This window comes from Festucalex cinctus, chromosome 11 (assembly GCF_051991245.1).
Source record: "Festucalex cinctus isolate MCC-2025b chromosome 11, RoL_Fcin_1.0, whole genome shotgun sequence".
Taxonomy (NCBI): domain Eukaryota; kingdom Metazoa; phylum Chordata; class Actinopteri; order Syngnathiformes; family Syngnathidae; genus Festucalex; species Festucalex cinctus.
In genome coordinates this window covers 9,478,001-9,502,347 of record NC_135421.1, presented here as the reverse complement: position 1 = coordinate 9,502,347, position 24,347 = coordinate 9,478,001, and the positions used below count along the sequence as shown (strand labels likewise).

Here is a 24,347-nt window from a genome sequence, read left to right as displayed (position 1 = left end):
ACTCATTAGGTACAGTTATTTTCTCTCTCTATATTTCTTAATGTGCTGTTTATAGTTGGTTACGCTCCACTGTAACGAATAGTGTTTCTTGACTAATACTCAATCTTGGCTTGAAGCCGGTTTAGCCTTCGCATTATTACTTGCCCTCTTTTCGTGTTAGCAATACTTGTCAGAAGTGTTGCTTATTTGTCATCAAGGATGCAATGATTATGGACTTTTAGAGGAGCAGCTGCATTTTTTATTTTTTTTTAAATCCTGCATGCTAGCCAGCTAGCCACGCCGCGAACTAACTAGTTTTGTATGGAGGACCAAAACTGCCAAAATTCAAAATAAATAAATGACTAAATAAATAAATGATTACAAGTGAAAATAAAAATGAATATAAAAAAAATACAATTCGTAAATTATATCCCAAAAAAATAAATATTAATATAATAAATGTTTTTATTTTCACTTTTAGTAATTTATTTATTTATTTAGTCATGTATTTATTTATTTAGACATTTATCTATTTATTTAGTCATTTATCTATTTATTTAGTCATTTAATTATCTATATATTGAGTCATTTATTTATCTATTTATTTAGTCATTTATTTATTTTGAATTTTGGCAGTTTTGGTCTTCCATAGTTTTGTACATGGGGAAGATGCAATGACCGCAACAAACAATTTATCACAATTGGTTGGTAGAGGCCAAATTGTAGGTCAACCAATCACAAGCCACGGTACTTACAGACTCTTACAAACTCCAAACTGTCACCGTGGAGGTCGTCATCTTTGGAACAATTTCAACCTCCACAAAATGGGAATTAGCCGTAACAAAACACAGCCAGAACAGAATACTTGGCATCTCTGACGGCCTATTTCCAGATACCAGATTGGATTTTTACTACAATGTCTCCAATTGGAAATAATTGAAAAATAAATATGATAAAATATCTAAGGAGTAACTGCTGTACAGTTCAAATACATGTATGTTCAAGATCCTTAACTGTGTGAAAACAAGTTGCCCATTGAAGACAAATGGTGAACATCCATAAGTGTCTACAAGTGTAAAAATACATTTCCCACTGTTAATAATTAAATGCACATTTAGTTACTCCATTGTTTTGACTACTGATAGGCTTCAGAGATACCACTGAATCAAGTTACTGGTGATGCCAGTCTATTTTTGTGACCGACATCCACAATATGTTTAAGGCTGGAGGGTTGATTTACTTTTGGGAAAAGTCTTTCAGGTCCTGCTGTAGGATGGCTTTGGAAGGCCCCAGATTCCTGATGAAAATTTTGGGACGGGGAAGACTAATCTCCAACAGCCTCACAGAAGTGTAGCTGGAAGGGAGATCAAGTGGACATTTTGAGTTTAAGCAGTGGATGGACGGCTTAAAGTTGGACCAAGCGAGGGCTTATGATTTACCTGAAGGATGCCACCATCTGGTTGTAGGAGAAGTACTGGTGGTAATCTTTGTGGATGGAGTGCCCACAGGGCTCTGCATTGGCCCGCCTGGTGTACTGATGGCCATAGAAGTGCAGCTCCAAGTACTTGGCAAAAGACATTGACCATGAGTCATTGGATAGCGGCACCACAGGGGTCACCTGAAAATGGGAGGCCAGATTAGAACACACAAAACGAGGTTAACCAAAAAAATCATTATTAGTAACCTGTTTGCAGACGCGGCACCACGAGTAGTTGAGAATAGTGTGCTGATAACCGGGAACTGGGGAGTCGAGCTCCTTCAGCACAATCTGCACACAGCCATTGCCGTGCACAAAGCGGCGGATGTGGTGCACCATGGGAGTCTCACAGAATATGCTGGGACACTGGTAAGATGATCTGTAGTCAAGTCAAACACAACATTGTGTTGGAAACACATGTGTTACTTTTTCTTGGGCTTTTTTTTCTGATACCTACAGCAACACAAAAAAAGGTTTTATCTATGAAAGTTCACTGGATGACCCCAATCTTCGAGGACCGGAGTCCTGCATGTTTTAGATGTTGCCCTCTTCCAGCACACCTGATTCAGATGATCAGCTCATCAACAAGCTCTGCTGGAGCATAACGATAACGATGAAGATGATCATGATCCTGTCATTTGAATCGGGTTCATTTGAATCAGGTGTGTTGGGGCAGGGAAACAGCCAAAACATGTAGGATTCCGGCTCTCGAGGCCCGGAGTTTGACACCTTTGTCGTAGAGCAAAAAGAAAACAAAAACAAAACACAGTGAGTTCAATTTTAGCCAACCCTGTTATACTTTAATTTAGTAAGTTAGCACTAAAGTACGTCTGCAGAAATGGGGAAACAAAATGTGATTTGGTCTACATACAGTTTTTATACACTTAACACATTCACTGGCAGCCCAATTCAAATGGATTTTTTACGTCTATAGCCGTCAATGGCACTGAATGAATGAAACACATTACAATCATTTTACCTGAAACAGTATCTCTCCAAGAAAACACCAAGTGAGAGGTCATTCTTTCCGTAGAACTCCATGGTGACAATCCTGTTGTCGACAAATTTTATGACTACTAAACTCATTAAACCCAACTTTTAGTACATGTAGTGGTTATGATGCAGTATAAGAGTTTACCAGGGGCTGACGCAGGGGTTTGGGGCATTGCTGGACTGAGCTGAGGAGCTGCTGAAGAGCACGCACAGTCGCTGATGATTGACAGGTGTGAGACAGTCCATCTGAGAAGAAAATGATCAGAACTTACAGGCAGGATAACACAAAAGTAGAAGAATCCCCAAACCATGGATCCTTCATTACCTTAGGGGCTAAGCTCATCTCGCTCTGCTTGCTTGGTTTATCATCTTCACTATCAGCCTTCACCGGACCCTTGATAGGTGGCGACGGCGTCTCCTCAGTCCTGTTGTGGCCATTCACCAGACCGACCCCACTGGCGGCACTGAAGGGGTCACTGGCTTCCCTCTGCCGAATTCGCCCTCCCTTTGCCCTGTATTCTGCCAGCATATTGGCGAGGTCATGGCTGCTGCTCAGTTGCTCGACCATACGGGTGCTGGTGAGGCCGTGGCACGGGAGGACGTCGACGGGTTTCACTGGAGCGACACCGTTGGTCTGACTGCCGACTAGTGAGGAGGATGCCGAGTCTTTGAGGAGCTGCCGTTTCCGACGCCCATCCAGTTCTTTGAAGTCCTTGTTGAGGAGGGGGGACAGGTAGACCTGCAGTATGGAAGGCACGTGTGAGCATGACCACAGGAACCATTTTATCGCTGTCACATTGTTAAATTGTTTTGTCTAGTGTTCATTTCGTTGACAACTAAACAAAAATAAATATTTTCATCAACACACATTCTTCACCAGACGAAAACTAGACTATACTAAAACCCTCATTAATAAACAATAACTGGGACTAAATCAGTATGCATTTTTGTCGACTAATGCAGACAAGACAAAAATGTACTTTACTTAACAAAAACGACTAAAATTTATGGATATTTTAGCTCATGAAGTGAACAAAGACGAGGTGAAAATGGCATGATTTTGTAAAATGTTGTTTGCTAATCTGTCACTGTGTCATATGACAACACATCCCCTTTCAAATATGCAGCCTGCGAATGCCACGCATATACATGGGACAGACAGGAGGTGGATTCATATGTGAAAGGTTAAAGAAAGAAGTAAATTATAGTTATAACGTAACATTAATCCAACAGCTATAACGTTCCAACAATAATGTTAATCCGACCGCTAACTAATGCTGGCTAATTTACTAGCTCACAGCCTGGAGCCATAGTAGCTACTTGTTGATATATGTACTGTAATTTTGTGTTTGGGATCCTGCCAGAGGACCTAGATGATGTGACTGGGGGGAGGGAAGTCTGGGTTTTACTACTAAAGGTGCTGCGCCCATGACTCGACCCCAGATAAGCGGTAGAAGATGAATGGATGGGTGTGTGTGAAGTTGTTTTTCATCAAAAAGATGAGAGAAAATTTTATATCAAATAGTTTTAGATCCGAAATGTTCAAAATTATCTGCTGAAAAAAAATATACAGAGGTAAAATAATTGTCCTGACTAAAACTACACTAAAATGTAAACAGTTTTTGTTGACTAAAAACTAGGGGTGCGCCGATCGATCGGCCAGCCGATTTATCGGCCCGGATTTCCTTAATTTTGGAAGATCGGTGATCGGCCGATCCCTTAAAAATAAACCGATCTTTTCCACCAATCTCATCTCCCTCCTCAGAGGTCTGAAAAAGCCTCTTCTGCTGAGATGACTAAAAGGATTTGCATTTTTATTTGAGAGAACTACTTCATGTGCAGTTAAAACAACCCATTTGTATTATTTCGCCAATATTGTTCATTGTTTTCCAATAAAACGAGACTGGAACATTGAAAATATAAGCTGCTTGTCATGAAAAAAAAAAATCGGTATCGGCAGAAATCGGGATCGGCAGGTCAGACTTTTTAAAAGATCGGGGATCGGTGATCGGCTGGAAAATTGTGATCGATGCACCCCTACTAAAAACTAAACACTTCTTGGACTAAAATAAAGTCGAAAAAGCTACATTTATAGTCGACTAAAACTACGTAAATAAAAACAAGATGAGGCTGACTATGATAAAAACTGACAAGCGTGATCGAAACTGGACAAAATTGAAACTAAATTTAAAAATGTCTGATAAAATTAACACTACTATTTGTCTACTGTTTAAGAATTCAAGACATTTCTGGTGTTAAATCTATCAACATGGTTTTTTTGTGTGTTTTTATGAATTATATTACTGTGATGAATGTCAAACCAAGATACCTTTTCAGGGAAGTAATCCCTGCTGGGGCAGTGCATGCCTGCAGCTGTGAGGAGAAAAGGTTCTCGAAACGTAATGAAGGGCGAGATACACAAGATGATGTCCTTCAGTTCTTGCTTGAAGACAGCAGAGATGGACTTCAGGCGGTCATCGGTTGACGTCACCTGCTCTGCCACAAACAAGCCCGTGTCGTCCTGCAGGGGGTCTCGGAACAACCTGGGTGTCGACATTTCTGATCCCTTATACTCGGTGCTTTCCAACTCTTCCCTTTCCTGGTTTCCTTGCTCTGATGTGTTATCATCAGGGGACCTGCTGAATGTGTTTGTTGCCAGCTGCTGATCTTCCTCCATGAGAAACGGCGGAGATACTGACAGAGGAGGAGCAGGAGGGCCGGAAAACGGTGAAGAAGTTATAGTCTCTTTGATTCCAGCTTCTTCACTGTGGACAGACGAAGCCGATGACCTTGGACGGTCCTGGCTGATTTCCATTCCAGGGGGAAATACGTCATCCTCTGGATGTCCAAGCGTTGCGCAATCATCATCAGACGTTCTCACAGTTGTGTCGTGGCTCTCCTCGTCCGTCTGGTCGGCATTGGCCTCGCCCTTGGGGGGCACGCCATCCAGGAGGCAGGGGAAGGAGGCGCTCTGGGCCAAGCTGGGCGGCATGGCAAACTCGTCCATGAGGAAAGAGATCTCCAGCTGCGAGTGGTAGGCCACGCACACCATCATCATGATGATCTCCTTCACACGGGCCAGCTCGTACTCTGAGGCGCCACGCAGCTTGATGGAGCAGCCCAGGTGAGTAGCGCAGCCTTCGAAGAACATCAGCGTCTTGACATCATCTGTGAGCAGGCACACCAATGTCTCACGTTGGCTGAACGAGGGACATTTGAAGGAAAGAGGGAAAGTAAACACTCACCGTTGGCCAGGGTGAAGGGCTGCATGAAAAATTTGTGGCAGGTGCCCAGACGAGGCTTGGTCAGCAGCTGATCCATGGACATAACTAAGTCCCCTTGGGTCATTCGACTCACTCGGTCCAACACTTGCTACATTGAAAAAGAAGTACAGTGAAACCTCTAAACTCTATGATACACTACATGCCGCTCCCCTTCTATTTTTTGAATGCATTTTTCTTCCCGCTCAGTCAACCAAATGCACCAGATCCATTTATTTTGCGCGGAGAGGGTGAGAGCAGTGTAGTGATTGTACAGGCATGCAGCTTTTAGGGCTAAGGTCTAAATATATCCAATGTTTGAGGACATATCATTATTTTTGCCAGGCCTGTTTCATGGGTTGGTTAGTTAGAATAATTTTGTTGATTCACAATGTCTGATTTTTCTGTCTCAGACATATTCTCCTCTGTCACCTTCATAGTGTGAGAGATGTCCCTTTGACAGAAATCATTTCCTTAGAAGTCATTTTCACATTTTGAGAGAGAAGAGAGCAAAAACCAAATGAAAGGAGAAATGGTTTAAGAAGTGGTCGTACTATCAGAAGTTGTTGCCCTATGACAGCCATGTTTATGCTGGGGTAGGACCCTAAAGCTTTTGGAAGACTGGTAAAATTGACTCCCCAAATAATCGGAGGGGTAACGGGATGACCTGACTGATGCGTAACTGACCGGTTTGACGTTGATCACCAATGTGATTCCATGCTCGAGCAGCATGTCCTGAGCGATACGAGACACCGTCTTCTCGACGAGCACCAGGTTTGGACGGACGTCCACTATACGCTGAACATAATTCTTCAAAAACTCTCGCTCCTGAAACACAGAAATAAATTTCGAGAATCTAGGAAATTATGGCAAAAAGTTGCAGCAAACAAATGCTGACCTGCAGCACAATGGGCTCGATGCAGGTAAACTTAGTTTCTTCCCTGTAAAGATATTCGATGGAGCACTTCAGCAGCAGGATTTTGGGGTTCTTGATGTAGGAATTCATCTAGGAAAAAACAAAACAAAAAACACACAACAACAGGTGACATAGGTTAAGTATAGACTGTAAGGAAATTGTTGTACAACCAAAAACAGTGCTGCCAAGAGGCTCCTCTATGACAGTGCTGAGGTAGCAAATGGCGTGCAGTTATGAACTAGTTTGCATAATGGCGCAAGAATGTCTTCTCTGAGCACAAGAGGAAACGCTCAGTTACTGCAATTAGTGTTGTTCCGAAACCATTTTTTGCCCCCGATACCGATACCCATCTTTGCAGTATCGGCCGATACCGATACCATAGCGATACTTAAATGTTTTTTTCCCTCAACATGAAAAAGCTGTCCTGCTATTGGTTCAGGGCATTCAAGGGCCAATAGGATATCTTAGATCGGCATGTAGTGAACATGTCACATATCAGTGAATGTCGTGCACCAGCAAGATACAAAATACTGCATCCAAAATCCTATATTAGCGTTGGAATTAATGGTATCGGCATGTTACTTGTGAGTAGTAACCGATACCGATACCACTGTTTTAATGCAGTATCGGCACCTCTGCCGATACCAGTATAGGTATCGGAACAACACTAACTGCAATACTTACTATTTTTGTATTCATGGCTTGGGATTGATTTTCTTGAATATATTTAGATTATTGTGCACCAACAAGCCAAGCAAAGATGGAAAAATCTCCAAAAGAATCTTTGAGATCACCTGGTCTCTCCCGGCAATGATTGTGAACAATCCATAACACTGTCAGGTCTCAGCTTTCCAAAGGAGGCGGTGTATGTTAAAAACTCTGCAGGGTGCCCAAACTTTTTCTGATGCCATTAATTATTTTTCTGTTATTTTGAATGTGTAAATTATGGAAATAAAATCAAACCTTTTTGACATGTTAGAAGAATTTCTCATCTGTAATTTAATGCTTTTTGGAGATTTTTCCATCTTTGCTTGGCTTATTTATGCACATTTTTACCGAGGGTGCATAATCTTTCGATCCCCACTGTGTGCTGTATAAGTATTGGCTAGTAGTAGTTAGTAGTCCACACATTCCATCTTTGGTACAACCTCAGGTTAAGATCGAAACCCAATACCCTCCCCCCGTATTATCTTAGATGTGCGTCCAAAATGGGATTATAAATCAAAACAAACCTGACATACCTTTTTGTGGGCGATGTTCTTGGTGCATACAAAGCCATTTACCACAGTCGAATCAAATTTTCTCCCTCCAGGAATCTAAACACAAAAATAGAGATTAGGTTCAACCTTTGGACACAAAAGTACAAAATGGCCTTATGTCGCCCACATGCTCTTTCACCTTCTTAATGTGGACTAACTGCCTGATGTCCATGTCGTCGTCGCAGTTACGGACATCCGGCCGCACCGTCTGTACCACCTGGCGGACAACAGGCACGATGATGTCCCGCCAGGACAGCGACAGTGACTCGCTGTACAGGAGCTGCTGCAGCAGTGCCATCATGTGACTGTGATTGGCAGAGCTGAGAAAGAGGGGTACAAAAGTTGTTTTAAAGTAGCTACAACTGAGAAGAATATAATATCGCCTTTGATTGTCCAGGTAGATTTTGTTGTTGCATCTCCACTCACAGAAGCCTCTCCATGGCCTTCTTCTCTCCGTTCTCCTCTCGGAGCTGGTCTAGGGAGCTGTGGTGCCAACCCAGAGGCGTGAACAACATCTCTTTAGCTTTCTCCTCCACACGCCGGTTGAACAAGGACTCTACATGAAAAATCAAGTCACACAGGAAATGGTTGGCTTTGCTGGTTTTGAGGTTTGGATCAAGTTGGACATGCATTGAAGGGTTCTACCTTTGATGAAAGCATCGCTGATCAAGATGTTCTGTTCTCCGTCCCCTGACATTAGAAATTCCGCTGAGAAGCAGAGAAGCTTGTAAGTGGTGGGAACAACATTCATGCAGGTTTGTCTCATCCAGTCATGCTTAACTTTTAGTTAATGTAGTATTTAACGTCCTCATGCATGGAAAGTTGAACATACCTTTCTGTTCAGCAGTGGGAGGCACATGTGGATATTTGGACTGCTTCTTAATATGGAAGTTGACGTTGTTGTGCTCCATGTTGAGGCTGATGGAGGCAGCTGAGTCACTGTCCACCACGGACTGGGAGCTGCTGACGGACGTCCTCTTGCTATGGTTTGCAGAACCTGGACGGAAAGACACAGTCACAAACCTGATGAAAGTGAACCAACAAAACAATTTACCGCTTGCCTGAAAGAACAGGTGGCACATACTTGATATGTTGTAGTCTGACTCATCTGCAAGCTGCTCCGTGTCACTGTCATCAAACTTGATGTCCTTAAACCAGGACGGCTCAGAATGGCCCTCTACTGAGTTGACGCTGTCGCTGTCTGGAGACGGTGTTTCTGAGAACTCTGTGCTCTGCAGACCAGATGGACACCATCAGTATGACACACCGGCTGAGAAAAACCACCACGGCGATTTACTCACTTGCAGGGGGCGATAAAGGGCGTACTCGTCTCTGAACAGCTGGTCGTTGTGCGTGATGCAGTCCAGCCAGCGGCCGTCAACCAAGGCCTGGCCAATGGCGATTGCCTGCGCCCTGGAGGGGAATAAAAAATAAAATCACAGAACATTGGAATGTAATTGGAGAGCTTTATCAGTAAGGGGAAAAGGCCACATGATAACACAAGAAGAAGAGTCAACAAATTCTGCAACTTAAATGCCAGAGGAGGCCATCATTTTTCATCAACGCTACTGGGGGGCCACATAGGACCACACACTTCGTAACCAGATGTTTGCAAAAAAATCTAAATATATGGACACAAAAAATTGCATACTTGTAAAAATGCCATCTTTAATATACATATAATTTTTCACAATTTCTCAGTGCATGTACAGTATAAAAGAGCCACTATCCTAACCAATCAACAAACCGTTTGAAGCAAAGCGAAAATAAGTAACTCAATACTAGCAAACAACCACATACATTTGTTTTGTACGGAGCCCCAGACATGACATTGAAGGAAAAAAAAAATAGTTTGTGCGCACGAACTACTACTTCGTACACACGAACACCTATTTTGTGGGCACAAACACCTACTTAGTGCCCACGAACTACTACTTCGTGTCCACGAATTACTACTTCGTGCCCACGAACTACTGCTATGTGTGCACAAATTCGTTACAACGTGCGCACTAAGTAGGTTGTTTATGCGCGCGAAATAGTTAAAGTGTGCGCACTTAGTAGCTGTGGCTTTGTACCGGTCAGATAGAGAAATCGAACGCACCTTTTTTTTTTTTTTTTTAAAGTTGAAAGGTCAAGGGAAAGCGACACAATGTTTAAATGTCTCTCTGTGATAATGATTCCTTGCAATGCCAGGCTTTTCAATATGTCCACACTCAGCCTAAAATAAATTTTGATCATTCTATCCTTGTGCATTGTGTCGCTTTCCCTTGACCTTTCAACTTTTAAAGAAGGTGCGTTCGATTTGTGTATCTATCTGACTGATACAAAGCCACAGCTACATTCTAACTATTTTGTGCGCATGAACAACCTACTTAGTGTGCATGTTGTAACAAATGGTGCGCACAAAGAAGTAGTTTGTGCGCACGAAATAGTAATTCGTGGGCACTAAGTAGGTGTTCGTGCCCACAAAATAGGTGTTCGTGCGTGCGAAGTAGTAGTTCGTGTGTACGAAGTAGTAGTTCGTGCGCACGAACTAGTTTTTTTTCTTCAATGTCATGTCTGGGGCTCCATAGTTTTGGGACTGTACTTCATCTACACTTTAATTTTTTGATTGACCTACATAATTTTAGGAATTCTAAATCTGAACCCTTCATGAATGCACAATTTATACAGGTTTAATATGGGCTATCGAATTTTGAGAAAATATAGTTGGATAACGTTTATGTTATGGACCATCTCTTAATTCTATTAAAGTTTCATATTCAATTCATATTCAAATGCCTTGAAATAAAAACTAATACACGACTTAAATGTTAATGTGGAAAGTGATTTTGGCTCAAGATACAAGCATAATGTGGACCCAGTAGTTCAGTTTTCAGATTTTTAGACAGGTAACTTCTGGAGTACAACAAAAATATCATAGGGCACACATGAAATTCAAAAGGTTGGAGCATTTCATGCCCCCAAATATATATGCAACTTGTGTGTAATTCTACATGACACATTGCATAACTGTCTAAGAGAAAGTGTGTTAATATTGTTTAAACATTTATTTTTGGAGACATAGCTCGAGCTTTCCTATATTTGAAGGAAGGAAGTGACTTAAAAACAGCCTCATGAAAAGTTGTGTAACTTGACCTTTTCTTTGATTTGATACCTGTTGGAAATGGTGCCGGTCCTCAGCAGCCAATTCACCAGCTCCTTTCCCACAATACAGTTGGGGTAGGTCCTCAGCCAGTACCTGTGGTCCTGGAACTCCATGCCTGTGTTGTTGTGGCAGATTTTCTTCCACAGGTCCTTAAGTTGCGATGAGTCCTGCAAGACAGGCAGGCCCAAGGGATATCAGCGACGTCTGCATCCAAAACCATTTAACAATCAGAAGAAAGTAGCCACCAGAATGTTCTTCCTCTCCTCCTCGCTATGGTCCAGCTTGGTGACACTCTTGGCGCCCGACAAAGCTCGAGTGGTGGGCGGGCTGACCGAGCTGTCGTATGACGGCACCATGGATCCAGAGCGGTCCAGAGACAGGTTAGAGACGCTGGCAGACCTGGTAGAGAACAGTCCAACAAAAAAAAATAAAAAATCACACCAAATGAATAAAATGGCATGGGGCATTTTTTTTGGTAAATTGGTATTTTTACAGTATACAAAACTGACTCATGTTGGCTATTGCCAGGTTAGCTGTGGGCCACCGTCAGCAGACACATTTTATGTGGGAGAAGAGTGAAGCCAGAAATAAAATGGAGTGCTCCAGCAGTAAAAGCAAGTGAAGATTATAGAGTACAATACTGCAGGATCCAGCACTACGTAAACCCCCACAGAGTAAGGTCATGTTAGTAGCTGTTGTTTTAATTTCTAGCATCACTGGATACTAGAAATAGTGCTCCTGCCAGCGGAATAGCCTAAGACAACAAACAGCCAAAATGGAAGTTTCACAATAATGAAGTTCTTCAAGTATATCAGCAAAGAAAGCTAAAGCTAAAACTCAAATTCATTTTTGTAGACAACCTCACTATACGCCAGCTGGCTTCCTTCAAATCATTATGATGCTATTCATGTACCACAAAAGTTTAGGGCCACATGACATCATTAAACAATTGCCACATACAGTTCAGAATTAAAAGTTAATGTTCATATTGTTCTGAATGACACTAAAGGTACAAAATTCAAAGTAGGTGGATTCTCATCGTAATTTGCGAGTCAAACTTAGCATTTTGCAGCTCCTCCCACTGAAAAGCAAAACTGCAAACGGGCATTTACAGTATGTGGCACAAGGCGTTTGTCACCTACACGGAGGAGTAGGAGGCGGAAGCAAAGCTATTTGGTTGACGGAGTGGGACTATGGTGACAATGAATATAAAAGAAAACTAAGGGAAGATTTCAGACTGAAATGTATGGAGCACAGCATAATTTTCATAATATTGACCTTGTTCTCCACTGAAGATGCCCAGTTTGAAAGTGTGTATGTCACGAAACAAGGTAAAATAAACGTAGCCTAAATCATTGAGATTAATCTTAATGCTACTAACATAACATTAGCCCTGTGGAGGGATAGATCTCTGTTAACAAATTCGTGTCTTACAGTATTACCATGGTGACAAGTACTGACATGTCCACAGAGATAATTACATCAGACAGGTTGCTTGGAAATTTTCCTCAGTGCACTAGACACTATGTGCCATATGGCCAGTGTAGTACTGTAAGTGATTATGTTTTCAGTCATGTGGGAAAAAAACATGGCAGGGTGGCCAGTGAGGACTTACGACTAAAATGGGTCATGTACCCAAACAAAGTAGTGTATTGTTTAAGTCAAATGAAGGAAATAGGATTCCTCTCAAATTGTCTTATTCTTTACACCACTAGAATTTGACAGAATTCAATTTTCAATGGGATACTATATGAAAATATTCAACAGCTGCAGCCCGTCATTCAACTCCCGTTTTAAACCATAATTGTCCAATTATAGGCCGACAGATCCTTGACCCACCTCTTCCTTGTGGGAGATTTACCCACATCCTCTTGCAGTGTAGCTAGTCTGGAAGGGAGACCGCTCTTCTGTGTTTCTTGATGCATCATGCTAGTGAACACACACATACACACACTTCATTATTATTTCATTTTGTCTGCTGGCTAATGGCCATTTAGCGTGAGCATGAACAACAATTTTCACCTCTAAAGAGAGCACTGGGCTGAAATGAAAAGGGGAAAAAAAAACAAACAGCGGCACTCACGTTTTTCTCATCCCAATGGGAGTTTTTCTAGGCCAGAAGAGAAAGAGATGGAGAGAGAGAAAGAGAGATAGGGATAGAGAAACATTTTTTTGAGGAAGGTTGAAAAAGAAGGAGAAAAAAAAAGCACCCGCAAGTACGGTACGGCAACTCAATACTAACAAAGCATGACAAGTGTGGCGACAGAAAATGAATGCATTGTTGGACTAGGACAAGGTCTTCCTTGTTCAGTACATGGCTACTGAAACCTTTAATTCTGGAAATCAACAATGTTATTAAGTGCACAATTTAATAAAAAGATGACGTATTGAAGTTATCAAGTCTCTTCTTCCTCCTTTTACAAATGTAATTACAGCCAGTCAGCAGCAGGAAGTGCGGTCAGGGTAGGCAGGGGAAGGCAGTCTCCCTGTCCCCTCCCATGCATGCAGAGGTGTACAATAGAATATTTTTTCTAGGTTTTCATACTCTCAAGTTCTCAACATGAAAGTGGGAAAAAATGTTAAACTAATAGAAATATGGCTGCATCTTTTAGCCATTGATACAGTAATTTCATAACAATTCATAAAACTGAGTTCAAATTACGGCTGTCAGTTTAATGCATTAATTAGACCAGTTAATTATGTTGACAATGAACATGTTATGAAAATTAACGCAACACTAGGAGTCCCGGTGTCTTAGTTAGTTTTGGATTTACATCCAAACACAGGTGTGATCAGCTCTACCATTTGGCTTTTCTAATTTCAATAATAACAGGGCAGTTTGCTAACCCTTTGGCCAACTCAACAATGACCTTTGCGTTACGTGTCTGCTGCGTTGTGACTGGAATTCCCGCAGTATAGGCTTTCCAAGCAAGGAGCAGTCGTTAACTCTTTTCCTGCCAAAATCGTCAATTGCCGTTAAGGACACGCCCAACGAGTACCGCCAGTAATGTCAAATCATGTCAACTATGTTTTTTTTCTTTTGTCAATGGGCAGTGCAACGTCTTGAATAGCTTGTACTGCTTTATGAATGGGGTCTAAAAAAACAACAACAAAAAACAAGAACCACAAACTTTGGCCAGCAGATGGCAGCATTGTATCTCTTTTCAATGGGCACCTGTGTATGAAATTACATGAAAACATGGCAGTTCTTAGGAAATACGTTTTCAAGGATGCCGTGAATGATCAAAGCGTTTGTCACATTAAATCTAATTCACAGAGCATCACAAAAACAAAAAATAGTGTCAGAGTCACTGTCTTGCAGAAAATGTGTTTTTTGACAAAAAGCTAGTTTTCTCTGTTTTTTTTTTTCCTTTCTATTTTTGCTTGACGTCACTCAAATTACCTATTTTCAAATGGTGACTACTAACGAATGGAATAAGGTTGAATCATATTTTCTAATGAAAGAATAAAATCCAATCTTTCATATGGTATCCAACATGTTTATGTAGTCATTGCACTATAACAATAACAATAATATTTTGCTTGCCTTGAAAGATGAATGCAAATGCTTGAAATTGGCTGGCACTGCTGGGGTTATTATTTATTTATTTATTTTTAGGAGAATGTTTTGGCAGTTAAAGAGTTTTAATTGAAGTGGTAAAAAAAATTGGTCATGTGAAAGGATGACTTTATATGACTCACAATTAACGCACTCATTTTGACACCCCCAATTATATAAATGGAACACTTTCGTGATCTCTTCCATTTTTCACGAGATGAATTAAAAGACAGGCTTTTCCCCAGAGTTTTATTAGCCCGGTGGCCCACCAGGCTTTCCGGGGTAAGCACCAGCACAACAGGCGAGTAGAAAAAGGTGTAATTTTATACACCACTAACCTAAAATAGACAAGTTTTTAATGTTGGATTTCTTCAAGTGATGGCAACAGATGTTAAACATAAGTGCAGAATGAACTGGAAAAAGAGATTACCTACTCAGATGAAACATCTCATTGACTTTCATTATAAATCAGCAAAAAAAAGAATGCCAAAACGTGGGGAAAAAACCCGCCAGGAAAGACTTCATAATGGTTTTACCTCTGCCACGTGAGGTCTTCCTCCAGGAAGATGTTCCTGCTTGCCTTGCGTCCGCCCACGGGCGTCCGCGGCTCGCTGGGTTCCAACACACACACAGAGCAGGAAGAGTCAGACAAGACGTTCAGGTCTTCGCCGATGGAGCCCGACTCTGCCGAGTAGGCGTAGTTGAGCGCTATTTTTCGACAGTACGTACAGGCTCGCAAGTCTCCTGAGAAATGGTGCAGTAACACATCCATGTTATGCTTGAGTATTTGGGGTTTTTCCCTTCATCTGCCGTGCCGCTTACCTGTGTAGCCCATGAACTTTCCGGGGATCTCCTGGTTGCAGCAGCGGCTGCAAAAAATCTGGCCGCATAGCCTGCAGTGGTGGCGCCGACGGAATGTGGTAAACTTCTCGTTACAATCGTAGCACTCCTTACATTGGCTGTCGGGCATCCAGTACTGCTTCAGGTCGCTGTCCTGGAGGGTGATAACAGTGGCGACACACGCTGTCAAAACTGGATTTATGATACACAAATCCAGGATAAGTATGTGACGTTTAACCTATGGGTACTTGGAGTCAACCTCATTTTATTTCTTCTTAAAAAAAAAAAATAATAATCCAGCAGTGCTAATGCAAAGGTATGCTTTTTTTTTTTAATACAATTTAGTGCACAGGTCTCAAACTCCAGTCCTCGAGGGCCGCAGTCCTGCATGTTTTAGAGGTTTCTCTCCTCAAACACACCTGATTCATTAGCAAGCTGTGCAGGAACCTAATAATGATCCTCATTATATGATTCAGCTGTGTTTGTTTTGTGTTTTTATTTGGTAGTTACTAAGTTTTTTGCGCCAGTGTTTTCTCATGGGGGAGCTTCCACACTGGGAGGGGTGGCTGTTCTTCTCCTGCGGGCGGGCGGTGGTCCCGGGGGCCCCTTGGCCCCAGGGAGCTGTGGCTCGCTTCAATCTGTTTGGAGCGGGCCGCGGTCACTGTGGGCCGGCGGTCTCTGGGATGGCTGTGGTTCCTCCCTCTCAGTGTGGGTGTACTCCTCCTGGGTGCCTTTCCTCACAGGGTTCTTCTGTGCCCTGCCATGTTGTGGTTTGCATGTGTACGATCATGGGGATATGAGGGCGAAGGATGGCTTTTTCTTTTTGTTGTATTATGGATGTTTTAATTGTTCAGCACTTTGAGTTGCATTTGAATGTATGAAAGGTGCTATATAAATAAAGTTTGATTTGATTTGAGAGAAACCTCTAAAACATGTAGGACTGCGGCCCTCAAGGACTGGAGTTTGAGACCTGTGATTTAGCACTTTAAATACATCTATAATAACATTGACATCAAATTGTCCCAAAGTTTTGGCTCTAGTTTGGCCAACTGAAACTCATGAAAACTAATTTAATTCCTCGATATTTATTGGATTTAACTAAACCATTTGTCTAAAATTTTCAGACAAGGGAGCAATTTTTAGTAATCGTTTGTTCCAAAAAATTCTGATTGAGTATAAACCGAGCAGGGCTCTGAGATCTACAGACTTGGACCAACTAATAGAACCCAGAGTTCGAAGCAAACATTGTGAAGCTGCATTTAGCTGTTATGCTGCACACAAATGGAATAAGCTGCCAACAGAAGAGAAGTCAGCCTCGAGTGTAAATGCTTTTAAATCCAGGTTAAAAAGTTAGCTTTTTCTCATACCTTTGATTAAGGACTTTTAAACAGCTTTAATTACCGGTAATGATGCCCCCCAACCCCCCACTTTTTTTCTAATTATTATTTTGATCATTATTTTAAAATTCCTTGCGCTAAATGTTTTTAAAGTTTTCTGAATAATGTTTTAACATTGTCAATGTATGTTCTTAGTAAATTTTGTAACCTTTTATTTTCTCTTCTTCCTCTGAATGTTAACTATTGTGTTTCTTGATGCTTATGTGTTGTCTTTCCTTGTGTAAAGCACATTGAGTTGCCTTGTGTATGAAATGTGCTATACAAATAAACTTGCCTTGCCCTTTAAAATAAGTTGTTAATGGTTTACTAGACTCAAAAAAAAAAGAACAACCAACACAATTTTGATTTCAGGAAGTGGAAGGTCCCTATGCTGGCTGTGGAAATACTTTACTTCAGGATGAAAGTGGAAGTCAAGTCAAAAACTTTCTTTGCAATAATATGTTCTATGTTCCCCAAATAGTCTAAACAGGGTATTCGTGGTACTAGAATAAGAATTATCCCAGTGAAGCAGTATGCAAATTAGGCTTTGGAGACTCTTTAATACATTGGATAACAGTCTTACACAACTCACAAAAAGCAGCATTTACTATGAATGGGATTACGTCACAAAGTCTTCCTCTACAAAGGGGAACCAGAAAAGACTGCCCACTTTCACCACTGCTAATTGTGACATTCATCGAACCACTTGCTGGTGCTAATGTAATACGTCAGAGTGCTATCATCAAAGGTATTCGCTCTCCGATGAAGAACACAAAATCAACCTACACGCAGATGTTATCCTGCTCTATTTCTAGAGATCTCCAATCTTATTTAGACATTTTCACAATTATCAGAACACTTATCAATCCAATAACAGTGAATTCATGGAATAATGCTGTCCATATCCCAGATTAAAAGTATTTAGGTATCATTTCATCAAAACTAACAGAGCTAAGTAGTTTATTTAAAAAAAACACAAAAAAAAACACACCTGATCACTTCTGGAAAATATTTTTGTCGATTTAAAACGCCGGAATAACCTATTCATCTCACTTCTGGAAATCATAGCTACAAGTAAAAATGAAAACCTTACCTTTAATCAACTATTTATCATCATTTATTATTGTTTACACCCACATCAAACTGGTTCCAAACCTTAGACTGTGCCCTAACACAGTTCTACTCAAAGAAAACTAAACAGAAGGGGGCTAGATGCTCCATGCTTTTGATGCTATTATTTAGCTGACCATTTACAATACCTCATCAACTGGCTACATCATAAAGAGGAACATCGATCTTGGCTGGAATTGGAACAGACAGGAATAACATCACATTGTCTGAACTCATTATCACTAGTCTCAAACAGCATAATTGCTTCAAAAACCACCTGTCCGGGTCTATATTATTATTATTATAAGTATTTATATTATATTCAACTATCTTGTAATTGAATAATAATATATTAATATTATATATAAATATATTTAATATTTGTAATTAGTGTTGTTTACCTGGTGTTTTATTTATTTATTTATTTTAACTTCCTAATGCTGGTACTTGTTTAGCTTTTTACATGCATTATGCGTATGCCGGTTGCTTCATGTGTTCTGTGACCCCAGCAACATGGATATAAATCACTTGAAAATACATGTAAATAACCAATAAATAGCCAGTAGTAGACAAGATTAATGTAGTAATGAGATTTTGTGGGGGATGAAAAATACCTGACTCTTTCCATCCATAATTTCCTTGAGTCGTTTCAGTGCAGTGCGAAGTTGCACAGCAGTGCGAGGGTCATGATTGCTCAGCGGTGTATCGGACTTCCTGCTGCTATCTGAAAGGTTTACCACGCACACACACACCACATACACGGAAATAATTACAGCAAATGTGTTTGAAATGTATGAAAACTTGCTCGCAAATAAGTAATCTTTCCGAGTGCATAAACAAGACAGGAATGTGACGAAAAACTGCAATGCGTATTAAAGATGTGATCAGTTAAAACAAACAAACAAAAAAAACAGCATGTTGAAGCAAAAAATCAAAATGTTAGCTTTTCAAGAAATAATTCATTCCTATATTCAGGGTTCCTAAGCTTTAAGCCATAGGTCTTAAACTAGTCCTGCACGTTTTAGAGGTTTCCCTCTTCCAACACATCCAAATCAAATGATCATTATCAGGGGCCTCTTCGGGTTCGTGTGTTTGCCTCGGAAATTTCTCTTGCTATTCCATCTGAGCGAGATGACCCGGAAGGACGTGTTGCGAAGGAGCATTCGAATTCTACAAATGTTGAGGAAAGGTGCCTGTATGCCACCTTTAATTGTTTACGGCAGCAAGATTTAAACACAATAGAGCACAAAGGTAATTGACAGCAAACAATGCTTCAGTTGCATGGTCAAGACTTTAAAAATAATGGTAAAAAAACCCCCCAAAACACTCACTCATTGAATAAAAATAGTAATCAAACCTTTTTTTGTCACAATTGCATAGTCAACAAAACTAAAAAACACCTTTCCATTATTTATTTGAGAACGTGCAATTCCAAAATCAATGAACAAAAACCATCATAGATCCCAGTAGCTGCATTTTATTTTTTTTCCCAATTTAAGAATATTCTGCAAGCAAGAGACTTGCGTCACCAATTCCCGCCGTCGCTCGATGACGTCAATTCGGAAAAGTGGAGACGATTTTGTGTAAAAGTCCACTGTCCTTTCCTATGTTCGGAAGGAAGCAACTTTTCATTTCTCCTTGACACGATGACGTCATCCAACAAGGGTTAAGGAAAGGTGGCATAACGGTTAGGAGATCTGACTTTCCGAAGAGGACCCAGATTTCTGCAGGGCTCCCTGAATAGCTGATCCTTTGATTCAGGTGTGTTGGAGGAGGGAAACCTCTAAAACATGCAGGACTGCGGCCCTCGAGGACAAAAGTTTAACACCTATGCTAAGCTTTGTTAGCATCCTAAAGATGCAACATACTAGTCATAGTTATCTATAGTAAAAATAAATAAATAAATACAATATTGCCGCAATTGGTGGCCTCTGTACTTATTTATTATGATTTAAATTTGTTTTTTATTATTATGATCACAAAAGTACATTTGTTAGTGAAAATCATATTACACTTAACACTCACATATTCGCCATTTGCAAATTTGCGTTATTGCAGATTTTTGGGGGTTAATCTGTATTTCTTTATTCCCTGAAAACTTCATCTATTCGCAGTTTTTGTGCTCAGGCCCAAGCATACATATTGGACTTTGGTACAATCTGGTGGAATCTTGGTGGTGTTGTTAGGTTTAATTCATTGATTAGTAGGTTTTACATCTACGTTTTAGCTGCTCAGTCTTGTTAGTGGTCAATGAATGCACCTCATGCAAAGTCAAAAACGAAAGTAAAAGTAAATCTCTCTGTAATCTCCCAATGCAGCTACAAAATCTGGGGTCGTCGATTTTGTTGTTACAATTTGGCTTTATTTCCTACTAGCATTTATTGCCATGTTAAATGCCAAAAGGTGAGTTACATAAACTTAATCCAGTTTATGTAAAGTGCCAGAGCGCTTATTTGTTTGCCTATGTGTGGCGTCAAATCAATTTGTGCTAACTGGTTCTTTAGGCTAATACGCTAGCTAATACTATCTTTGAGCCTCATGTGAAAGTGGTGTTGATTAATTTAATTTCGGAACAGTCTTTTATGTAGCTCCATTTTGAGTGATTTGCTGCCATCCTGTGGCATCAAAACACAATACCAACCCCTTTTCGGGAGGTGGTAACTGCGAATTTTTCCTATTGGGTGCACTTTCTACAAATCATGGCCTCCCCCCATTAAATGGTTGTTGAGTACAGTGAAAGCAGCCAAGTTGAACAACAGAAAAGCTGTACAATTTGAGACTGTTTTCAACAAAGATTTATAGGAAACATATAAAAAAAACAACAACAACAACAACTTGTTTTTGTGATGTCACCACAGAAGATACGGAAACTAGGAAATGTGTTGAAAATCACAGAAACGGAAACGAAACTTATTGCAACACAGAAAATGGTACTTCATTTATATAGCGCTTTTCCACCTTACAAGGCCCTCAAAGCGCTTTACATTCGACTACTCATTCACCTACTGATGACGCAACATCAGGAGCAACTGGGGGTTCAGTATCTTGCTCAAGGATACTTTGACGTGGCCACAATGGCATGGGATCTAACCCACAACCTCTGGGTTGGGAGACCACCATACCACTGAGCCAGGCCCCAGGGGTCTGCCTGCTCTTTTCACCAAGTACATGCTAAACTATCACTGTCAGGTGTTGTCAAAGGGTCACTAGTTTTACTTTATTTTAGTTTTATTATTTATATAGAAAAGTTAAAATGCCTCGAGTGATTACTAAAATGTTATTATTGTTGACAGTTTGAGCATGCCACAATTCAGTTCAAAATTGTTTTGATTTTGGAAAAAAATTGGAAGTCAACCAGTGGACCGTATTATGTTTCACATTGGAGGTCCATTACGTGAGGAAATACCGTATGTTTTTTTTTTTTCCTTTTTTCTGCATTGACAATTTTAAGCATGTTGCAAACCTTGAAAAATTAAGCATTTTCAAGAAATTTAAGCAACCCTGAACATGAGTAGAAGGTTAGTGAACAAACCAAACTCTTTGTTTTACAAATGCAGACATCACACACACTCGCATGTACAAATAAAGCCCCCTGTGTGTGTAAGAATGATTAGAATCAAACACAAAGCGCACAACAGCCCTCACCTGGCCAATCCACTGGAATCAGAAAAGACACGAGAGCCCATGTTACAGCCTTTCAGACAACCATAACTCATTTTGGACACAAATCCATCACACCAAAAGAACCATTTTGATCATAAATGGTAAATTTGACAGCTTTTGGAGCAAACTGATATCATTAATTTGTGTTATCAGTTGATTTGCATTAAAACAAAAACTTCACATGGCGGATGATACAATCTGCAACTGATGAGTATCAAATGTTAGAAAGCAAGTGTACCTATGTACATACATTTGCAACAAGTTAAGAAGTTATGATTATTCATTATGAAGCGATATCACAATTGTTCCAAGCGAGCCCATCTGAAAGCCAGGAATTTTTAAAAAGTGAAATAAAACTTCCAAAAATGACCCGTTTCCTTGTGTGTTTTTACCAGAGGAGGTGGAGGTGCGTCTGAGATGTTCGGAGTGTGATTTCCGCTGCGTCCTTGAGCCATAGCTGGAGTGGGAGGGGCTGGACGACCAGCTCCGGCTCTCTGACTGAGGGGAAGGGGGCGGCTCGTCCAGTTTATCAGCGACCGCGGTGGCAGGTCGGCCATCCTCTATGATCACACACGTACAACAACATGCCACAAATAGAGGTGAGACGATAAATAATGTATAATGATATCCAAAAACACTTGTGGGGCCCTATTTTCGTGTCCAGCGCATGTCTAGTGCAAAGCGCAGTCTAACATGGGTCGAGTTTTCTTCATGTTGGTATTTTGCTAGACTACAGCAGATGAAAGTGGACATTTGTGACACTGCGCCGTTGTGAGAAGGAACTCAGCCGACTTCCGGCCAATCCAAGAGGCTCCCAGCTCATTCCCTTTAAAATTCAGTACATGGCGAAGCACAGTGTTTTTTCTTCATTTCTTTTAGTGTTTCTGAAAGCCAAGATGTTGCACTTTGGAATGACCTTACGACTGTTTCATGCTTTTTATCTGAGTTTGATCCACAGAATGAAATGTCTGAGTTAGTGCTCGTCCAAGACAGGTGATTCCATACTTTTTTGCTAGGGGTTGTATATATATCATTTGAAACATATACAGCATATATGTCAAAATGTGGGGATTTCAAATACATGCTCACATAATAACATTTTCCTTCAGTTATCTGCAACCCCTTACTGGTATCTTGCAGGAAAATTTAATTTGGTGCATGCTGTCATGTACAAACAAATACCTCTGACAACGTCAGTATTATGATCCTTGTCGAGGCAGAATTTTGGATGCAGCTCTTATATTGGATCTCATTAGATTGTGCAGGTGTACCTAATGAAGTGGTAGATGAGTTCTATGTTAAAAATAGGGCTGCACGGTTATGAAAAATAATCTAATTGCGACCCCCCCCCCCAAAAAATTGCAATTGCGATATCATATGCGATTATTTTTTTTCATGGTCCTTTTCAATGATTTTTTTACCCAACAAAAAGTTAATTATAATAAACAGTATCAAATATATTGGCAGTATCAAAAGCCTTAATATGATTTTTTCTATGACAATTACAGTTACAATTTACCACTTCAACATATCCAACTTTTCATGTTGCATGAAACATGACAAGGAAACACTGCACTTTTTATACACTGCATTTATCAATAAATACATTCAATATACATATTTAAAAAATACAACTTGGCGATCTCCAGTCAGTACACTCACATGCTAAAGTGTAGGTAAAGAAAATTAGACCTGCTTATATGACCTAACATTTTCCAATTTGATTTAAAAAGCCACGAGCAACCTGTGAGAGGCATGAGCACCAGGGCTAGTGACAGAGGGGACTGCGAGATTCCCCACAGGCGCACCACGTTTGGGAGGAATGGGCTGTCTGTTGTGGGAGGGAATTTTTGGAACAGTCTGCCTTCCACAAATAGGGAATGTCCGTCATATTCATCTTTTAAAGCAAATCTTAAATGTTGGCTAAAAGACAATCAGAAGTGTGAACATTAACTCTTTTTACATTGATTTGTTTTTATCGAGTCATTTTATTATGATATTCTATTGTTTTATGGTAATGCTCTTATTTGTTTTATCTTGATTTTCTATTGCTATGTGATGTGTATTTTAATGTATTTATAGGGGACTACAGGTGCAAATTAGCAATTGCTGCTAGAATCTGGGATATTTACAACTTGTGTTGTTCATTAATGTGCATTGTCCCTTTCAAATAAAATAAAATGAAATGAAAGTTGGCGTTTGTTCGCCGCTTGGCTTCATTATTTCACCAACGCTACAATACATGTACATTAAAAGAGGCTGAGGCGGCAGCGGCGGGAGCTAAATGATGATGACTAATGACGAGTAATCACCATTTCATTCCTGCTCTCCCTTTTTTCCTCCTTCCGCTCCGTTTCAATGAGCATTTAAATCACACCTTGTCACGATTACATAATCGCGTGATGTCAAACAAATGTAATTAATCGTTCAGCCCTAGCTAAAAGCCTCCGGGGGGGAAAAAAAAAAAAAAAGTTGACAAGTGCCAAAGTAACTACTGTAAATATATCTCAGCATCTATTTAACAGTTTTAAATGAGAACCAGTGACATACAATAATACAGCACATGGATGGTGGGTGTGGGGTGTTATGTCACATGACTAGCCAGATGCTGCCACTCAACCAGGAGACCATTTTACCCTCACATGACCTCACAAGACTCTGATAGCTGCTCCACAAGGTTTCTAATAACACTCAGACGCATGAGCCTCATTGAGGTTTAAAGTAATGTGGAACACACTGAGTCTAATAAAAAAAAAAAAGAAAAAAA

The 24,347-nt window shown here is 40.4% G+C and overlaps 1 protein-coding gene across 6 annotated transcripts in view; it reads right to left on the bottom strand.

Moving 5' to 3' along the window:
* pikfyve (phosphoinositide kinase, FYVE finger containing) overlaps positions 1-24,347 on the bottom strand; it is a 37,151-nt gene that overhangs the window by 10,090 nt on the left and 2,714 nt on the right. For 4 of the 6 annotated variants that reach the window (XM_077536312.1, XM_077536314.1, XM_077536313.1 and 1 more), the window contains exons 3-27: positions 21,973-22,140; positions 18,532-18,641; positions 15,414-15,585; positions 15,128-15,335; positions 13,116-13,142; positions 12,872-12,961; positions 11,278-11,431; positions 11,042-11,199; positions 9,186-9,297; positions 8,969-9,116; positions 8,717-8,881; positions 8,530-8,592; positions 8,311-8,440; positions 8,024-8,204; positions 7,867-7,941; positions 6,608-6,715; positions 6,397-6,537; positions 5,695-5,821; positions 4,779-5,617; positions 2,775-3,188; positions 2,595-2,695; positions 2,436-2,507; positions 1,664-1,835; positions 1,419-1,597; positions 1,220-1,333 (exon numbers count right to left, since the gene is read on the bottom strand). In XM_077536312.1, the coding sequence (XP_077392438.1) occupies positions 1,220-1,333; positions 1,419-1,597; positions 1,664-1,835; positions 2,436-2,507; positions 2,595-2,695; positions 2,775-3,188; positions 4,779-5,617; positions 5,695-5,821; positions 6,397-6,537; positions 6,608-6,715; positions 7,867-7,941; positions 8,024-8,204; positions 8,311-8,440; positions 8,530-8,592; positions 8,717-8,881; positions 8,969-9,116; positions 9,186-9,297; positions 11,042-11,199; positions 11,278-11,431; positions 12,872-12,961; positions 13,116-13,142; positions 15,128-15,335; positions 15,414-15,585; positions 18,532-18,641; positions 21,973-22,140 (4,228 nt within the window). Of the gene's footprint in view, positions 1-1,219; positions 1,334-1,418; positions 1,598-1,663; positions 1,836-2,435; positions 2,508-2,594; positions 2,696-2,774; positions 3,189-4,778; positions 5,618-5,694; positions 5,822-6,396; positions 6,538-6,607; positions 6,716-7,866; positions 7,942-8,023; positions 8,205-8,310; positions 8,441-8,529; positions 8,593-8,716; positions 8,882-8,968; positions 9,117-9,185; positions 9,298-11,041; positions 11,200-11,277; positions 11,432-12,871; positions 12,962-13,115; positions 13,143-15,127; positions 15,336-15,413; positions 15,586-18,531; positions 18,642-21,972; positions 22,141-24,347 lie in introns of those variants that run through there. The other 2 variants (XM_077536316.1, XM_077536317.1) reach the window with 2 other exon arrangements.